The sequence below is a fragment of the Thermobia domestica genome, chromosome 11, assembly GCF_964235325.1.
Source record: "Thermobia domestica chromosome 11, izTheDome1.hap1.1, whole genome shotgun sequence".
NCBI lineage: Eukaryota > Metazoa > Arthropoda > Insecta > Zygentoma > Lepismatidae > Thermobia > Thermobia domestica.
In genome coordinates, this window is record NC_137464.1 from 236890522 (window position 1) to 236911371 (window position 20850).

Consider the following 20850-nt stretch of genomic DNA (forward strand, 5'->3'; position numbering starts at 1 on the left):
CTCTTCTAATTGTGCCGTACCAATGCTCCTTCCCCATTCCTACATCGTTAAGGATAACACCCTGGTGCATGTACTAATTTTTTACTTTTCTTTTCAGTAATCTGTAATACTTCTTTAGGCATGGATTATTTTATTTGTATATATTGAATGTGAATTTAAGACATTCTCATAGAGTATATTTCTGTGCGGCATCTTTCTTGTTTTGTTCGTTTTCTATGAAGTTGAAATAAGTAATTTTTTGTTTGTTTGTTTGTTTTTCAGACGTCACTTTGTCTCCTGTTGTAGGAGGAATGAAGAGAATTGCTTCAAGAGATCGACTTAAGTTCCTATCTCCTCAACCGCAGGCTATAACGGCAGATGTTAGTTGTGGGGAGGCAGTACAAAATACAAACAGTCCAAATGTTACATTCGATAGGATGAAGAGGGTGTCGTCTTCATCTTCCATTAGCAGTCTCGGTACTTGTACTAATTTATTTAATACTTTACCTCTTAGAACTTAACTTTCCCTTCCTTTTTCTCCCACAAGAAATTTGAGTGTACTCAGAATTCCAAGATATTACGGTAGTATATAATGATTGGTACGAGGGAGATGCCGAAAAGATTTTAGATACTAAAATTCAAATAGCGTAGCCGTACTGAAACGTGAAGGTATAACTGCAAGGCTGCAGGTTTGTTTATTTGAAAATTACAGGGTTAGAAGTGTAGGCTAGTTTGAGCCTGTCAGTCGGCCTCAGTGGAGCTCGAGTGACGTGATTTTCGATACCCGTGATTTTATGATTTTAAGTACGGTTTAACGGAGCAGTCCCATGCTCGTTTAGAAAAGTGTTTCAGAGACTCTGTCCCTTCACGCTTTACGGAATTTAAACGCGACCGACAAAGGCTGACAGATTAGTTCCGCTCTGGGCGCTCTAGCACCGCAGTTACTGATGAGTGTCGCAATATGAAGAAATCTTGTGGAAGAGGATCGCGATATAACATACTCAGAAAATTGAGTCAACCTTGAAGATTGGATCAACTGCAGACCAGTCCATAATAAAAGATAATCTCGGCCTTTCCAAGCGTTGCAATCGCTATTTCCTACGTGTGCTTACGCTTGAGCAAAAAGATGACCGCGTGGAGCAGTACCGCTATATGCTTAAAAGATTTTCGTGGGGCAAAAAAAAAAAAAAAAAAAAAAAAAAAAAAAAAAAAAAAAAAAAAAAAAAAAGGTATAATATCGTCACAGATGACAAAACGTGAATTTACAGCAATGACCCCAAAACTAAACAGCAGTTAAAAAAAAGAAAAAAAAGGCCAAGTACCAACTATACAGTTAGATAATCGACGTATAATGGCAGCACAGAAGTCAGTATCTAAAAAAATTGGCATGCCCCTCGGACTAATATTTTACTGTACTCCAAGTGCACGCAGTTTGACCCATAACAAGCATTTATGGTAAGAAAGTAAGCTTCCTGTATTTAAAAAATGAAAAAAATAATAACTGAACGGCTATGGGAATTGTGGAGGCCGATTAAAAAGTTATTTTTCTAAACCTAACATAATTGGTAGTGTTCGCATTGTTACGAGTCAGGGAAAATTTTCTTACTTTAGTCATGGAAATTCAGGGAAATCAGTATCAGATTTTCAGTGATCATGAACATGGGGTACATGTTTTGTATGATTGTTGCCTCAGCAAATGAGAATGAACTATAAAGTTTTGATGTAGTCTCCACAGTTTGACATTCACTCTCGGTGTATCGTGTTCCCATTTTAATGATGCATGAAACTAGTTTTGTGCCCATATTCTAGTGTTGTGTTTTTGAACTTCACACGTATGAAAAGTTCGTTCATTACTAAACAAAATATCCATTGAGATCATTTACGGACTATCACAACACACTGCACGACTACAGGCAAAATTTTCTTCATCATGTTTACGCAGAACTTGCCTATAATACTAAACACACCTTCTTTTAAAACGAAACATAGAGCTTTTCATACAGTTGTGTGAGGGATGTCAAACTACCTTCTAAAGCTTCGAGTCCATATTTTCGGTCTCCTAATACTGGCAACTTGCCCCCTTTTGTACAATGTCTGTTATATGTATAGACGTTCACAATGTTTCTCATCGTCCACTGCCTACACGCTTGAATTTATTACAAGCTAAGGAATCTGTGCTATTGTTGGAAGTTGTTAAATTCCATTCTTACATTCACGTATGATAATCCACGTACAAATAATTACAACCTGTTCTTGCATAATAAACATATATTCCCGTACTAAATACTCATGCAAAGAGAGCAAAACATCAGTACTTATTATAAAATTGATAGTGATCTAAGGAATATACGATATATATATAGTTAACTTTGAATTACCAGTAATTTAATTAACAGCAGTAATGTTCTTTTTTACAGGTCACGGAAACCTTGCAAGCTTACCAAGTCTTTCATTTGGCAGCATTTATATGAAGTTGTGGCATGGCCTTACAACTCTGGATCGTGATCCGCATCCCGATGTCAATCAGATGTCTCGCACTGTAACGGACTACATTAGAAATAAAGTAAGTTAAATTGCTTGTTAGTGAACTAAATAACTGACAGTAATTGCACCTCCCGCCGATAACATTAATAAAATAAAATAAAACAACTTTATTTGTAAATAATAATGACATGCTAGGAGATATGTAACTATAAATATTTCTATTCTGTTGCGTCCTATATATCTATTAGCTTTTGTTGCGTTGAAATGTGGCACAATCACGGAAAATAATATGTTTTTTTTTTAAAAAAAAATGATTATATATGCGTTTCTAATGCTTAAACTGATAGAAATACACAACTTTTCGTATTTGTATTCTAATGAAATCTGCAATATATAGCCCTCCCTGCCAGTCTACTGGTTTAGTGCCTAGTGCGTGCGTCTTTGGTGCACGGTTTCCTGGGTTCGATTCCGTGTGGAAGAGGCTTAACAAATGTGAACGCATTATGGTGGTTCAGATTCCATCTTAAACTGTAGGTCAGCGCCTCGATTACCTCCCGTAGAGAAAGAGAGACTTAACTCTAGTCCAACCAATCTATTTCTGGAATATAAGAATTCTGCATTAATAAGTAGTCATTATTCACTGCTTGCCATTAAAAATGCAATACCAAAAAGGAGACAAGATAGCAGCCCCAAAGTTGATAAGCAGAGATCTGATGGTACAAGTAGCAAATGATTAAACTTACTGCTCTGTGCGAGTCGTGACAACGTGGCAACTGCAGAACTGGCGACGGGACTCACAATGGGCGGTCAGAACGGCTGCAATACGGCGAGTTATCAAGAGAATAAGCCTTTGGTTGTCTTGGGATATAAAAATTTATATTTTCATCATTTTTTTTTAACCCATAAAAGGGAACCTGCAACCGTAATATGTATGTGTTGTTAAGAACAATAATCCGGTACGTAAGATACTTTTTTTTTTTTTTGGTAGCCAGACCTGCACATTTATAATGTTAAATTTTGTGGCCATACATATACATTTAGGACGCCATCAATGTTAGATGTATTTTTGAGATATACAACGAAGAAATAATAAGTATTAAGGAAATACAAAGTTTTAAAGGAACGAAATTAATTTAATTTCTTGCAGTAATTATTGAAATACGTTTTGGTGGTTGCTAAAGCTAGTTTTTATCGAACTGGGAACGTTATATCTAATTGCGTATTTATATAGCTTACAAACGGGGTAGCCAAAATTTAGAGGTGGTCGTACGTACTCCTGGACTATAGTCCCTGAGCCAAGGACCATGAGTCTTGATTCAAAAATTTCGCGCCAATGACGTCATACCACGTGACGTGCGAACAGACTAATTTTGAATTTGAGTGTGTGACCTAAGACCATGTATCCTCTAACAACCTATCAATTGTCACGTGATCAAATCCCTAATCGATGGTTAAGTATATTGCAAGTACCACTCCCATCCTTATGGACTTTGAGGGGGTTCAAAATTTCAGCCAGAAATACAGATTCTCACGAGCCCGTCAATAATCTCATTAAAAGTGAACACGTGTACCATCGTTTTTGAAAATTTCCGTTTTAAGGGGCTGAGGGGCATTTGTTATAATTCATTTCTTCACACTGAAAACGACGTTGCCTGTTGTTGTGATCACGTCATGAGAAAATGATTGAACAGTTTGAAACGAATTCTTGAACATAGTACGTACTTGAAGCTGGGATTTTATAATGTAATTTTAATTAGAGGGCGTATCCTAAGGGGTAGAAGTTCAAAATTTATGTCAAAAATAGATAATGGGGTTTGTAGGCTCAAATATATTCCATAAACCCGTGCGAAGAACGGGTATTTCAGCTAGTATGTATCTATATAACTTAATTTGCTATATTCTTACTGTATGAAACATTGATGGCATTAGCAGCTTTGGTCAGGCACAAAATCATGTCTGGTAAGCTACCGTCCTCTCTTTCCTATGCTCCTGCACCTAACAAAAGTTACTATCCTTTCTCTCCTATACGAGGGCCACTATTTATATTTTGAGCCTTAGCAACACTGTTTGTAGTTAGACGCTATTTTTTGTTTGCATAGAAACGTTTGACATTGTTGATCATAACGTACTGCAAATGTTTTGTCAATAGCTTTATTTGTGTTGTTTACGTTGACTTGAAGATTGCGTGACAACAGAAAAATGGAATTAACTCGTGCAAATTTTCGTGCGATGATTTATTACGATTTTCAACGTGAATTATCAAGACAAGAGTGCATCGATCAACTTACTTCCACATTTGGCGATGAAGCCCCATCCTTTTTCCTACTGTGAAACGCTGGTATAATGATTTTACTCGTGGCCTCCATTCGCTCACTGACGAAATTCGCGAAGGTCGTCCAAAATCAGTTGTTATTATAGAAAACATTGATGCTGTGCAAAACCTAATACTGCAAGATCGTCATGTGACATACTGTAAGATTGAGGCAACCCTAGGCATTAGTTCCACCAGCATATATAAAATATGACATGATCATTGAGCTGTGAGAAAGGTTTGTTCTCGTTGGATTCCACATAATTTGACAAAAACTCAAAAAGAAGCTCGCGTCGATTGGTGCATACAAATGCTCATATGAGCCGGAACGTAAACAGCAGTCGACTGTGTGGGTGTTTCAAGATGAATCAAATCCAACAAAAGTTGTTGGCGCTCGAAGTACATCGAAACAAATAGTTGCCTGTTTTTTCAGGAAAACTGGTCATGTGGCAACTGTGCCTTTAAAGGAACGTAGAACGATTAGCTCTGAATAGTACACAACAATTTGTTTGCCAGAGGTCTTCGGTCAAATACGGAAAACAAACAAGCGCCGTCGGATCATTCTTCATCAAGACAATGCGAGCTCTCATACATCTCGTCCAACAACCGACTATTTGAACACTCCAAAAATAGAATTGATGGGCCATCCGCCGTACAGTCCTGATTTAGCACCCAATGATTTATTCTTGTTCCCGAATGTCGAGAATAAATTGCATCGACGATTGCGGAAGAAGCCGTTGATGCGTTCAAAAACCATATTATGGAGATGTCTCAAGAAGATTGGAAAAAATGCTTTGACAAATGGTTTGAACGAATGCAAAAGTGTATTGATCGTAAAAGAGAATATTTCGAAAAACAATAAATCAAGCAATTTTCAATGACAAATTACTGTTTTTTCATTGTTAAGCTCAAAATATAAATAGTGACCCTCGTACTCTCGCACCTATCAGAAGCTACTGTCCCCTGTCTCCTATACTGCCGCATCTAGCAGAAGCTACTGTCCTCTCTCCTATACTCCCGCACCTAGCAAAGCTACTGTCCCTTTTCTCCTATACTCCCGAACCTAGCAAAGCTACTGTCCTCTCTCCTATAACTCCATACCTAGCAGAAGCTACTGCCCTCTCTATCGTAAACTCCCGCACCTAGAAGCTACTGTCACCTTTTTCCTATACTCCCGCCCCTAGCAGAAGCTACTGTCTTCTCTCTCTCTTATACTCCCGCACCTAACAGAAGCTACTGTCCTCTCTCTCCTATACTCCTGCATCTAGCAGAAAACTATTTCTAGCTAGTTGAGAGACCAGTTTGCTTGTAGACTATCTGGAAACTGTCGTAATCTTCCAAATTATGGGGTCTAATAATTGAGCTAATAGTGTATTCAAAGAATGAAAAAAATGCATAACTGGACTGAGAATTGAGCCTAGGTTTCCTGTTTACCGTGCCGTTTCGTTAACCACGACGTTACCCAGTCCACTTCATGAACAGACAGATGTTCTACCACTCTTGAAATGGGTGTTCGGCCACTAAGATAACATGAACAGTACCACAATCCCAGTTGTGCTTGGATAACCTAGTGTCCACATTACTGAATATCTGTGAATGTTGAATTTTATATGCTGATGAACAAAATAACCGATTTTATATCACACTAATTCCTCTTTAGGTACGAATTCACTATTAGTATAATTGCTTATTCAGATATGTTAAATTTGCTAAAATGCTCTGAAATTGACTTTTCTTTGATTCGTATATTTTGATGTGTACTTATTGTGTTTAAGTATTAACTACAAGTATTCTGTCTCTCTCTCTCTCTCTCTCTCTCTCCAGGTGAAAGAATCGACAATTCCAAAGGAAATGAATGACTCCAAACTCACTTCATCTGTCTCTCTTCCTCCCTCGCCTTCGAATCGACCGTCTTTCATGGCGTAAGTACTTTTAGTTGTACAGAAGATCTACTTTTATAATACAAATAAACAAAGTATCATTAACAAAATATTATTATTAGAATAATTCTAATATTTATAGATGATTTTTACATACATGATGTAGGTAAGTTTAATTACTAATGTACTATGGGATGCATATTAAATAATAATAATAATAATAATAATAATAATAATAATAATAATAATAATAATAATAATAATAATAATAATAATAATAATAATAATGTCTTACTGTGAACATTCATGAAAGTTTGTTTTTCACGTACAGTTTCAAGACACTATTCGCTTCTTCGTCTGTGTGACTGGTAAAGTCTCGCTGCTAGACGAATTTCATATCGAAGAAATATATGTTATGATGATTCCTAAAAATTAAATGTAAAGGATCTGTTTTTTATTGGTTTACGAGTCTTGTGCCTGATACAGTATGTGAAAAAGAAACTTTAATGGATTTTTGGATTTTTAAATCTATTTTAATAGGTGAGATTATTATTTTTTTTTTATTTTATTTTATTTTATTTTATTTTTTTTTGTGTATTATGGAATATTGTTTTGATAAACTACTGGAAAATTTGCTAATAGCAGATAGATAAAAAAAAGAAAAAAAAAAGTTGTCATCCATTTTCAATGTGTTGGATAGTGTCAGATAATTAAGGAATAAGAAAAAAAATCAAAATTGGTACAACGAATAGGCGACGACTTTTATAAAACATATTCCAAGGAGGAATAATCGAATGTACGAACATATCAGCAACCAGTGGGGGAGTTTACTTGCCATTACTTTTTGTTTGATGTCCTTACTTAGTAAACTGCAAGTGAGAAAGGTGACATACGTTTGTTGCTATCTGTAAACAGCGGCACTGTTTAGTGACTTCTTAAACTCTTTTAATGGGAGTGTCACTTCCTTGGCGATTTTGTTTTGTTTTGTATGTCTGTCGATAGAAGGGTGCTTCCGAAATTATTTTAACAGTTTTTTTTTGTTAGTAACAAGAATTTGATGTCCTTTTTCTTTACTTTTTTCTTTTTTTTTAAAAAATACTGTCTTCATTGTTTAAGAGATATGTACTCAATATGCATATTTTCCATTAACGAAGGTAGCAATTATCACTCGCAAAATAATAACTGTTATCACAGAATGCCAAAAACACGCATGTACAGGATGCGTCAAAAAGGACTTTAAAACTGAAAACTCATATTTAGAGGCACGAGTTTTTTGCAATCCGCGATAAAACGAAATGCGTCAGAATTAAGTAATTTTCAGTTTCTTGACGTTTTATGATATTTTATGTGTATTTTCATTGGTTTACGTTGCGCGATATAACGCGAAATTTTATAAATACCTTTTCATTACTTTAAAAACGCTAGTTTTTCGCTGACAGAACGGTAGAACGTGGCATGAACTGTGCATTTTGAGTGATTAGGACACGACTATAGGGAACATGTTGCCAGTTATCACCATCGCAGCTGGATGGGGAGTTCCGAAGTGAAGATTGTTTGAAGTTTGTTGTAAATGCACTTACATATGTGTGGCTTCCTACAAGCAATGTCAATTGTGAGAGACTTTTTTTTTTAAGTATGGACTGATAAGTGACAAACATACAACAATGAAGGAGGAAAATGTGGAAACTTTAATGCTTAATACTTATGTTTAATGCTTAAATGTAACTTGTGCCTATGTGTTTTCAGCAAAACTTTCCTACCCATAGTAAGTTTAGTTACTGATTTTCCTCAGTTTGATTTGAAAAAATATAATTTTCCATAAATGAAATTGACATTGTCAAGTGAAATATTCAGTGTATTTTGGTTTTAGATAATTAATGGTTTATTTTTATAGTGATCTATGAATAAAAGGAACAATTGTAAAAATGTCAGGGAATTCTTTTCCACAAAAGCTACAAAAGGCGAAATTTCATTTGGAAAATGCGACAAAACGCGAAAAATGAAACAAGAAATTTTCAAATTCTTAATGCGAAAAACTCGTGCTCCTACTCATATTGATTTACTCATTTATTTTACCAACATGGTTTTGATGCCATTTTGTAGCAAAATACAAGTTTTGACTCACGTAGTACACTAGTTCAAAAACAAGCCACCACAAGCGCTAGCGGCAGTTTGAGCAAAGATGGTTCCTTTTACTGGTCCCGAGCGTGCTAGCTGTTTGTTTTCGTTTGAAGAATCCAAGTCTGCGACAACTGTGCAACGTAATTTTCGTACAAAGTATGGTAAAGATCCAGTAGGCCTACTATTTATTACTGACATAAGTATTTTATTGAAACAGTATGTTCGGTAAGATACAACAAATCTGTAGGTCGTTCTCATGTGTCTGAAGACGTTGTAGAACAAGTGAGACAAAGCTTTGTGAACAGTCCTACAAAATCAATCCGGCGTGCTTCTCGACAGCTATGAGCGTCCCGCAAATGATAGTCCGGTGTGTGTTGAGAAAACGGTTGCATCTCAAACCGTACAAATTACAAATGGAGCAAGAATTAACAGACATTGATAGAATTGTTCGTAAGGAATTTTTGGCAAGAAATCGACTTCAGATTCAATGGAAACAACATTGAACCTCTCACTAATGGAAACAACATTGAACCTCTTTAGATATAAGGTTAAAAAAAAAAAAAAAATTGCTACAAAATGACAGCAAAACATGTCTGTAAGATAAATTAATAAATCAGTATGAGTTTTCAAAGTTGTAAAGTTCTTTTTAATACATCTTGTACTTTTGCTTATGATAGAAACTGGAAAGAAATACTGCGTTTAATTATATTGTAGTTTAGCTGCCTTTTCAGTACTATATGAAACATGGGCCTACAGGTTAACGTAATATCCGAAGCTCATGAGCTCCCGCTGAGATTTAAACCCGGGTCTCTAGGGTTCTTTGATCTCGAAATTACCATAACACTTTCATTCATGCGAAGGATATCTGTACCTCTTCCTTTATGAACATCAGAATTACCCTAGATGACAATCGTGGAGAATACAAATTTGAAGTAACTGCGTCTGTAAATGTATGCTCTGAGAAGATAATCTGTTCAGTTTACTGTCTGCGGCAGAGTACATTTAAAGACGTGCTCCCCATTAAAGGGTTTATTGCTGCCGTACTTTTTCGACTAGAAAATGTCTCTGATAGCAAAATTATCTCTGATCTCTTAATAGACGGATGTGATGGACTTGATCGTGTTCGCTTCCCAACTTACACCTTTAAACATCAGGTTTTCGCTGCTTTCGAGTATCAAAAATTGAGCAGGTAAACACAGCAGGGTTCCTACTGGTTAGCGAAGTCAGGGAAAACAGAAAAAATGGTGCAGGTCAGGGAAGCTCAGGGAAAAAGACTGGAAATCAGGAAATGTCAGGGAAATTCTATAAAATATATTGCTAAAAACCTTAAAATAGGTTCGCAATCTATCTTAAACGTGACCGGTTTTGTGACGTAAAAGGCAGAAACTTCCGGAAGCATGTCGAACGGAGACCTTTTGTCTGGGTTGCGAACCCCAAACCATTCTCATACATGAAATTACTGAATGGCCTTAGCGTTCACCCAGTTCCTCCAAGAAGTAATTTAAATTAATGCAAGTCTTGGGGTCGTAGAAAACGTAGCTCAGAATTGATTAGAAACATGAGAATAGAAATTCAAAGATAAAATTCGATAACACAGAAATAATTTAGAACAAGAATTTGATGATCTGATGTTGAATAATTGAATAATCACAGAGCATGGTATGGACTGGTATGACTTAAAGACTAGAGAAGACAATGCATAGTCACTTACTTTTGGTAACGGTGATACTCAGAACCTCTGATGGATAGAATGACGGAGTAGAAAAACTAATGATGAATAATCTGACTCGCAGTTTCGACGTCAAAATAGAACTTCCAATACCCGGAAGAGAATCCGGTAGTATTTATATGATTTTTCTGTCATGTCAACATTCTTACACATTCTTTCTGCGTCTTCCTAGTTCTAGAAGTCATAGCCGGTCATTTGCATTGTAGAAGTCAAGGCACTCTAAATTTTCCATTGGATTATGAATCCTAAAGAATATTCAAACTGCCTCCGCTTCATACATTGTCTATTTTATTCACATTTTAAAATTCAATTAAATATTTTGTTTGGTACACATTGTGGTACACAATAATATATTTGTTTTCTAACATTAATTGTACACCAATTTCAGCTTAACCAACCATTATAATATCTATTTGGGTTTTATTGCTGGGAGCTAAGTGGAAGTACGTATGGGTAATTGATTACTATTTGTGTCTGTAGAAAAAAATGTTTTCATATATAAATATTAACCGTTATTTATTCCTTATTTATATGTCGGCGTCAACCGACACCTGTCATGAAAGTCAGGTAAAATCAGTGAAATAGATTTCTCCAGATCAGTAGGAAACCTACATAAAGAAATACAAATAACGAGACACGATACACAATATGAGTGAAGGGAAGAATGCGAAGGGAAAAACCTACTGAAATTTTAATAAGCTTCTGATTATATGTTATCTATGGTTTATACGCACCGTCCAGAATCAGAGATGTATTAACAAATTAAACTTATTAAAAGTTAAAATTGTAAGGTGTTGTTATAGTTTAAACTGCGTTTCTGGTAATGGTAGACTTTATAGTGCAGCGTGATAGCTCAGGTATGTTATGTTAGTTTCTGATTTATTTCTTTATACTTTTTGTTTTGTATTAAAATAGAGGAGAGAGTCCACCAACGGCTGGATCAGCAACGGACTTACATCGGCTAACATCCCGCACAAGCCAAATTACAGTTCGTGCCAGGAAGAATATGCCAAATACTGTAAGTAACCCCGTTCTTGTCGTACTAAATTATATGTTATTGGGAACAGACATGCAGAGATATCTTTGGGAAATTGCTAATGAAAGTACGTTCTCCTTAAACTGGGAGTATGTTTATAACTAGTGACGCCATACATCTTAAAAGCAAAAGAACGACTTAAAATAAGAAGGAAAAACTTTGGGGAATTCACCCCATTAATCAGTGATTTTAATTAATAGTAGAGATGTAAGAGCTCGGAAAAAACCCGGTTTTTTTTGGAAAAAACTCGTTTTTTTCTGCTTCGCTTTTTTGCTTGGGAATTTTTTTTTTTTTTTTTTTTTTCAAAATTTTGCTTTAAATTGATAAAGCAGACTTTGTTTCGCTTCTCTATAACACAAAAAGTCATTTAATTAGTGGTTGATGCTGATAATAATATAAAACCTCGAAAATAAACTATGAATTTCGAAAAGATATTTCAAACAATTTTTCTTCAACATATTTACATTATGAATTCCAAAGGATTAACCAATGTATATAATAAGATTTTTTTAACCTCCTATATACAAAAGGAAGCAGAGTTGGCAAGAACCATGGTTGTTTTTGAAAATGTCAAAAGCCCGTTTTTGGGAGATGTTTAAACCAGGCGTTTTTGGTTTAAACCAGGTTTTTTGATTTAGATTTTTTGCTTTATGTATTTATATTACATATTCACAGAAATAAGTTTGTTTCGCCTTGGTGTTACTATGCAACAGCGGGGTTATGCTGGAAGAACTCCCATAAGCTTAAAGAAGTCCGGTCAGTAAATTTCTTAAATTGAGAAGCTCCCGCCCTAGCCATCGGGAAAATCCCGTCATTACTTGAAATGTAAGACAATAACGGGAAAATACTGTTATTGCTTTGCATGTAAAATTTAAAGGTCAACGTATCATAATCAGTACGCTAAAACTGAGGTATTAAATTACAAATTTAGTACGTAGATATCATTGAAAGTCCAATCCAAGCTAATGTTGGAAGCTACGTAGGCGATCGATAAATGTTGCCAATTTCTATCAGTATATTTAAGCAATCTTGGCTTCTTTATAAAACAACAGGCATTTAAGCATGCAGAAATATACAATTTGGTTTCGTTTCGTATGTTTAGGCTTAACATCCTTACGAAATACCGAGGTTATCAAGGAGAAGACTTTCGATTAAACTGACATCCGAACCGCTACTTGGTTTACGCATGAAAGAAGGGTTGTGGTTCGACCGAGAATTGAACATGGGACACCTTGATTAAAAGGTGAAAGGGAAATGAAACTATTGCAGGTGGTTTGATATCTGGAAACGTCACAATGAAGTTTACTCGATTCGCATTTTTCGTTCTTTTTATTTATTTATTTTTTTTTTGGTTTAAACCAGTTATTATAAAAAAAAATTGGTGTAAACCAGCCAACCCTAAAAGTAAACACTTCTTTTAAAAAAATACACAAATAACTAGCGCAATTGTATGTAGTATTTTTACTTCAAAATATTCCATACCCTCTTTTTGAAACTAAATAAAATTAAAATAAAACATAAGAGAAACACGTAGATTTATATGATATACTTAAAGGCTGCACATCTAGAGCTTTTGGTTCTGTATATTCTTGAAATTCTTCAGTTAAGTTTTATATAACCACCATCACGGTTTACCCAATCCTCAAGTTTTCTGAATTTTTAACAAGAGGGATTCAACATATCATTACGGAACTCTTCCCTCCCCCCCCCCCCAAAAAAAAGGACTACGGAATATATTTAAGTTAAATACAACTGCGCAACAAACATGACTGAGTGATTAGCTTTTGCGCTTCTATCGGGAAGTCCGGGATTCAGCCCAGCATTCGACCATTCTGACAAAGCTCTTCTTCATTCCATCTGTGATGTAGAAATAGTGCGTGTACTGTGAGTTGGCCGACTTCCTTTTTTATTGTTTTTAAATCGTTATTACTACTAATTACCAGCAGTGACGGTTTTGCGAAGGTTAGGGGGGCGGTCTTTCGGACTGAAGCCTGTTCCCCAAAGTTACGGAATGTCTGCAACAAACGAAATATCTATTAGTTATGCCTTTACTCATAAACTTTAAGCTCCCGTCAAATAAAAATTACGAATGTTTAGAAAAACTAAACATTAGTAAGAAAAACCCTTCCCAAAATACTTTTCTAAATCCGCCACTGATTCTCAGTATAAAATGATCTTTAAGGTTGTATCCGGAAGATTATCGCTAAACATATAAACGAAACGAAATATTAGTTATGCTGTACTCATAAATTTCAAGCACCTCCCAAATAAAATTAGGACTTTCTAGAAAACGAAACAATCAGAAAAACCCCTCCTAAAGTACTTTTCTAAATCCGCTACTGATCATTTGTATAAATTGGTATTCAAGGTTGTGTCCGGAAAATTATTGCTAAATCACTGCACAGCTACAGTATAACAGAAATGTGGAAGTACGGTTTGACGGATATATTGAAAAACGTACGCTTTGACGGATATATAGAAAAACGGGCAGGTTTAACTTATGCGCTAGAAGCTAGAGTACTGAGCTCTTAGAAATAAAACACGGATGACAAACTAAAATGATCTAGAGAAGAAAAAAAGATGTCGATAACTCAAAAGTTAGAATAAATTTAAATAGCCTCTAAAATTGCCCTCAAATACTACATTCTTCATGTTAGCTTTAATTCGTAAAACATGTGCTCCATCCATCTTGATGGTGAATTTCAGAGCGAAATATCGCATTTAGGTCATGGAATTCTTATCTAACTATAGAATATACTATAAGAAAGCTATTTAGATAGAAAAATCATAAAAATGAAAAAGCCAAAATTTCCAAAATTCTCGTTTTTTCCCCAAAAAGCCGGCTTTTTATGTAAAAAAAATCGATTCAAAAAAGCCGCCTTTTTTGCATCTCTAATTAATAGGGATAGTTCGTAAACTTCAAAGATTTTTTTTTATTTATTTTGTTAAAGAAAATATTTCAAGACAATTTTCGTAAAGATGAGTGGGAATTAATCTATTTATCCTCGATCGATTTCAGCACTAAGTAAGGGGATTCCACAGATAAGCTTTTTTTTTTAAAAAAAATAAAAAATATATATAAAAAAAGCGTGAAAATTGGGTAAATTTTAGGAAAGCTATCGTAAAACTCAAAGGTAACATACACAACATTTCACGAAAGCATATAGCAAAAGAATATTTTTAACAAGGAGGCAAATGTATTCCCTTATTTTTATCAGTTTCAACCTTTTGAATAGGAACGATTGGAAAATTTCAGCTGCTTCATTATTATTATTATTATTATTTTATTTATCTATCTATTTATTTGTAAAAGTTATCGAGGGAAGTTGAAAAAAAAAAGGAATTAGATATGTATAATATCTCTTTGTGTACATGCGCAAACTTCTAAGTTGGTATGCAAATTTATGTTCTCTGGAAGTTATCGCGGAACCCACATTCAAATGTATGCTTATTGAAGCTCGCGTCAATGACTTTGCTCCTCGAGTGACTTTAGTTTGATATTTTTTAACATATTTTTATTTATTTATCTATTTATTTTTTCGTTAATTCTGAAGATGGTCTCTGCAAAGAGTTTTTCACATGTACAATATATTAGATAATGGAATAAACGAATGTAATTTGCTGTCTTTAGTAGGAGTTTCGTGCTTCACAAAGTATAATAATCCTCGCTGATTCTTATAGGAAATCCAATGATTATTCGTATTAAAAATATTATTTAAGATCTTGTTTCTTTGCAGATTTAGTCGTATGAAAATTTGGACTAAGTTCTTAGATATTGTATTGTATTTACAAACTACCTCATAAAGTTGTTATAAAGTTATTTTAAAATGTATATTTACCAAAAAAAGAAAGAGAAGAAAACTTAAGCAGGCATAGTAGGTAACAAATTATTATCTTTCTATTACTACATAAAATTGTGTTTGGAATGGAAATTTATATATTCCAAACGTACGTAGAATAAATGTTCAGGTATCTACACTATGTTGCTTTACAAATTTCTAGTGTGAGCTCGTGGAGTAACTGATCAAAAGCCTCTCGAAATTGAAATTGTCTCTATGTTGTTTTCTATGTAGCATTTAATTAATAAGTCGCTTTCATACTAGTGCGAGTTTTAAAAAATCTGTTGTTGTTCCAGATTTCTGAAGAATCCGATGACAGTCAGAAGAAGCGTCCACCTCTCGTGAAAACTCATTTTGTGGAGTGGAGCTCTAAATATTTTGCTCAACCGGTTGGCAAGTTCACTGAAGACGCAGACAATGAAAGTAAATTACATTATGAAAGGGAATGGAGGTATGTGGAAACAATATTAATCTATAATATTTTTAGGCAGTATCAAAGAATATTACTAATATCACTATTCATCTCACTTACTTCCAAATTTTAATTCCTGAATAATCTTTGCATATCCAAGCATTCTGTTTTCTTCTTGCCCTTGCTCGTGGAGGATAAAAATAAAATTAAAAACTATGAAAACATCTAGGTTAGGGATGGTCAGAATGGTCAGAATTATCCGGAATCAGAAATTTCACTTTCCGGATTTCGGAAAATTCCGGATTTTCGAATTCAGGAAAGTAAAAATTTTGGAATTGGCCAAACCTAATCTACGCTCTAGGGAAATAAATAAATAAATAATAATAACTAATAATAAACAGGGTTCCTGCTGGTTAGGGAAGTCAGGGAAAATGGTGCAGTTCAGGGAACTTCAGAGAAAAAGACTGGAAATCAGGAAAATTCAGGGAAATTTTATAAACTATATGTTTTCTAACATTAATTGTATATCAATTTCAGCTTTACCAACCATTATAATGGACGTTGTTCAGATTTTTATGGAAGGTCTGTGGAATGCACGTATGAGCAATGAGGATCACTATTGCTATGGAATAAATGTTCTCATACATCGTTATTTATTCTGTATTATATGTCAACGTCATCCGACACCTGTCATGAAAGTCAGGGAATTTCCTGCCAAAGATCAGGGAAGTCAGGGAAATAGATTTCTCCAGATCAGTAGAAACTCTGAGAAACGGACTTTCCGAGGAAGAGCAGCGGAAACATTTTTTCTTCAGTCTCACCGTAGTTCAGACTTCAAGTGACTATGTCACTCACTGTGAAATGGCGATACTAAGCCTCATATTTGTTTACTTGACACGTAGAAGTTTCCAACTCATGTCAGTGTTTTTAACGCTAGTACTCAGTGTATCTTTAGTCACTGTCTCTTATTCATTATAATTAAACCAACTTTGATATATGTTAAGTATTAACTGTTTTAAAAGAAAAACCCATTTTCAAAGAACAATATATATATATGTCGTGTTTTTTAAAAGCTTCGAAAGGATTGAAACCATGTTCTGTATTTGCATTCCTAATGTGTTTTTTTTTTTTTTTCAATTTTTTAAAATTTTACAGAGTATTTATTTGCTATCTATGTAGAGCAAAGAGAACAACTTAGAAAAAAAAATGGAGAATTCAACCCATTAATGCTTGACTGCTTTTAATTCGAAACAATTCATTTGAATAAATACAATAAGCCTTCATTTTTTAATTGTTTTTCCAAACCATGGTTCATTCTTGTGTTGCGCGTAACTCATACTATGATAATACCTTATCCAGTGCAATGTTCAATGTGGAAAATATGGATAGTTCATTACATTTTTCCACAACCGGCGTAATACATAAATTATACCAATAAGATAGTAAAGAGCAAATCTAATGTATCTAAATTTAATCAGGATGATATAATTACATTCATTAAAAATTTGCATGTATTGCTATAAATAAGTTTGTCTATTGATTCTTAAAGTTCCCTTTTATTAGATCATCAATTTAATGAAATGAATACACGATATCTGTTATGCTATCTATTTGTTATGAATACACAATATCTATATACTCAGCAAATAATATTTTCATAAATTTTATTCCAAAGAAGAGAGCACTAAATCTCGTAGAAAAAAAGTTCCGTGTATTCGATTTGTGAAAGTTTCATATAACTGGTGAACGTATCAATGTACAGAGTGTTTGTAGAGTTACTTAATCTTTTCCATTTACAGAAACTTCATTAACATAAGAACAAGCATATCAAAAGGTACATTCACTATGAACAGGAATCAGTACTTTAACTGATACTGTAACTTTCACTCCAACTCACACAGACAGACATAGGTATTGTAAGAAATCAGTAAATTTCAAGGTGATAGCTTTGTAACTTTATACATGTTTCCCAGCGCTGTTATGTGGCTTGAAATACTCGTTCGAGTATAGCTAACGTAATCAGTCCTGTGAAGCAGATGCCCTTCCAGATCGCTCTGCATCGTATACGTTGCTAGTTCTTTTAAATTTGTTAGCAGTGTTCTTAAGAGCTTGTCTTGTTGGAAGTCTTTTTTTTTTTTTTTTTCTTCCTGAAGTTACGGGTCAAATCTTCTTATACCTATTAGTTTGTTCTACCACGCAGACGACTACATACCATAGCCATTCGCTCTTTAAGTAGAGTACATGTTCGCATATCAGGTCAGTTCAGATCACCTGCAAGAAAGACGTGAAAGTGTTAAATGTTAAGTGACTTTATAGTCACCCTGAATAGTGAATACATTATGTACTTATTTATAAATAGGTAAATTCATATCTTTTATCTAATACTTGACATAGATCTCAAATTAAATGATACAATTAATAACAGACAGTGATTTAAAAATACATTGACTGCTGGCACGATAAAAGCACTGACATGAGTTGCCAGTGTGCACTTCCAAGCAAAAGAACACATCGTCAAGTCCTGTCATTCCATAGCCGTTACTTAATGATGGAATTACAGCAAGATACAGGATGAGGTATTTCTAACTGTTCCTCATTTTTTTTTAAAATTATTTCTTAAATGTCTTTATTGCTTTTATTCCTGCTCTTACCCTCCATGAATAAGATTCCAAAGGAGAGCAAAAACCGTGGGATTACAAGGATTATTCAGAAATTAACATCTGAAGTGAGATGATACAAGTTTTTTCTATTATTTTTTATTTATTTATCTAGTAATACAGCACAATGGGCACATTTTGAATACAAAACTGAATCATACGGAAAGTGTACAATAAGAGTAGGATAACAAACATATGAAGGCACAACAAGGAAGCAAGATGTGACGTCTAGCAGCTAGCAAGTTCAGGTAATTAATTCTCGAGCTATCATATAATCGTTTTAACGTAAAACTAATTAATTCGCAAGCCATCTTAACATTGACTTAAGAAGAATATTGCAGCACATAGCACTTAAAAATTCAGTCTGTTTGGGTACGTGGCACTTATTCGTAATATGATTCTATTTTGTATTTATTAGGGACTTTCAATATGTGTCTCTCCCTAAGCTGAAAATAAAAATTGTAAACTATACATACATATGTAGGTGGGTCTTTCCTTGCGTCTCCACATAATCCTCCTTGAGATTCAGGCATTTGTCCCACCGTTGCACCGATTTGTTCAAATCCTTTGCAAAAGATAAGTCAGGGCTCTGGCTATTTGGGCTAGAACATTGGCTAGGTGGAAGGACTTGCTCAAGAAAACCGTCGAATTAAGATATGCGAAGTTGAAAAGGTTAAACATTTCTGTTGGAACAGCCCATCACATCATTCACGAGAAACTGCAATATCGCAAAGTGTGGATGTACCATGGGTTCCGAGTGGCGATAATCGACAGATGAGAACTGGTTAGAATGAAAGTTTAATGCGATATCAGCAAGATAGCAATGCGTTATTCATGCGCATTGTGAGAGAGGATGGGACATTTGTCCATCATTACACTTCCAATGGCCGATAAACATTTCGAAACAGATGAAGAAGAAAAGCAGAATGTGAGAAGAATGCTAAATAGCCACCAGAGGCCTGATTTTTTTTTTCTCGGAGGGTTTGGACAAATTAGTACAACGGTGGGACAAATGCCTGAATCTCAATGGTGATCACGTGGAAAAGTCAGATAGGATTCAGCTACACATGTATACATAATATACAAATGTGTGTCAATTTTTTTTTTTCAGTTTAGGGAAATTTATATAGTGAACGACCCTCGTATAAAGTATTTAGCTAGGAATACAATGTTGGTCATTTATGTTCTTATTAGTTTTCGAAAAAGGATCATTTTGGACATTGATAATAATGACTTTATTGTCAGATTCAGAAACTTATAAACTGAAAATTTACATGACCGTTAGGTAATTAATTTTTTGTTCAGAATTTACAAAGCCAGGAAGTGATTTTTAAAATCCTTGAGATGTAGAGACTGACGATATTAAGTTTTTTTTTAATTTTCAGAAATATGTTAGGTATTGGCTATAAACGTAATTGCCATTTGTATTTTGTAGGTATCTTCGAAATGCTCATTTGAGAAGAGAAGCAGCAGAAGAACACAAACGAATCCTTCATAGCCGCCTTGATGATCAAGTTTTCATTAATAGAAGCCAAAATATTCCTTCAATAGTACAATTCCATCCATACGATCCCCACATAGCAGTTGCTAGCAAAGACTATTATGGGTACGTACCATTTCCATGTGATAAAAATAATGAGTGTACATTATAGTCCCTTAATGAAAATATTAGTTTCTAAAATATCTTAATAAATGTGATGTTTTGGAAAACTTAATCTTATTTTTCTTTCTTAATAGATGCATACCTAGACCATCTTTGATTTTCAACTCTTTCATTTACATAGGGAAGCATTTTTTTAACAGGGATTTTTAAACCTTTAATTTTTGAATAATTCATTTATACAGCGACTTTTTAATTCATTTTTACTTATATAGTGAAGCATTTTTCTTTTTGAAACGAATAGGGATTTTAAACTCATTGACTTACATAGAAAAGTAACGTATCTGTTGCTAACTTATCTGTTAGATAACAGATTGAAATAACTTGAATCAGCTTCAGTGATAGATAGAGTTGACTTTGAAAAATGTACAAGATTTCGACAATTTTCAATATAAGTAAGTCCGAAAAAGAAGATATGTACAATATATGCAATGTATTTTAAATGAAACGTATTCTCTTTAAACAATGACCAATTCGATTAATAGAGATACATAAACTCTGTTCCTTCTACGCTCCCGTATACAAAATATTACACCCTAAACCCAAATAATTATTTTCGATTAAATTTTACCATATTATACTGAGTGATACATAAAGAAGCACCTTTCGCCCATCGGAACACACTAGCTCCCAGCGACACAGCTAATTAGAAGCACAAATTTCTATTAGGTTTGTCCTTTTTAATTTCTTTCCAAACTATCAAAATAATAATATACAAAATTTCTCATATTTATAATAATGC

General features: G+C 34.3%; 1 protein-coding gene across 1 annotated transcript in view; it reads left to right on the forward strand.

Moving 5' to 3' along the window:
• raptor (regulatory associated protein of MTOR complex 1) overlaps positions 1 to 20850 on the forward strand; it is a 95830-nt gene that overhangs the window by 56309 nt on the left and 18671 nt on the right. Inside the window, exons 15-20 of the mRNA XM_081731831.1 lie at positions 262 to 456; positions 2397 to 2542; positions 6599 to 6696; positions 11420 to 11522; positions 15676 to 15830; positions 19884 to 20054. Of these exons, the coding sequence (XP_081587957.1) occupies positions 262 to 456; positions 2397 to 2542; positions 6599 to 6696; positions 11420 to 11522; positions 15676 to 15830; positions 19884 to 20054 (868 nt within the window). The remainder of the gene's footprint in view (positions 1 to 261; positions 457 to 2396; positions 2543 to 6598; positions 6697 to 11419; positions 11523 to 15675; positions 15831 to 19883; positions 20055 to 20850) is intronic.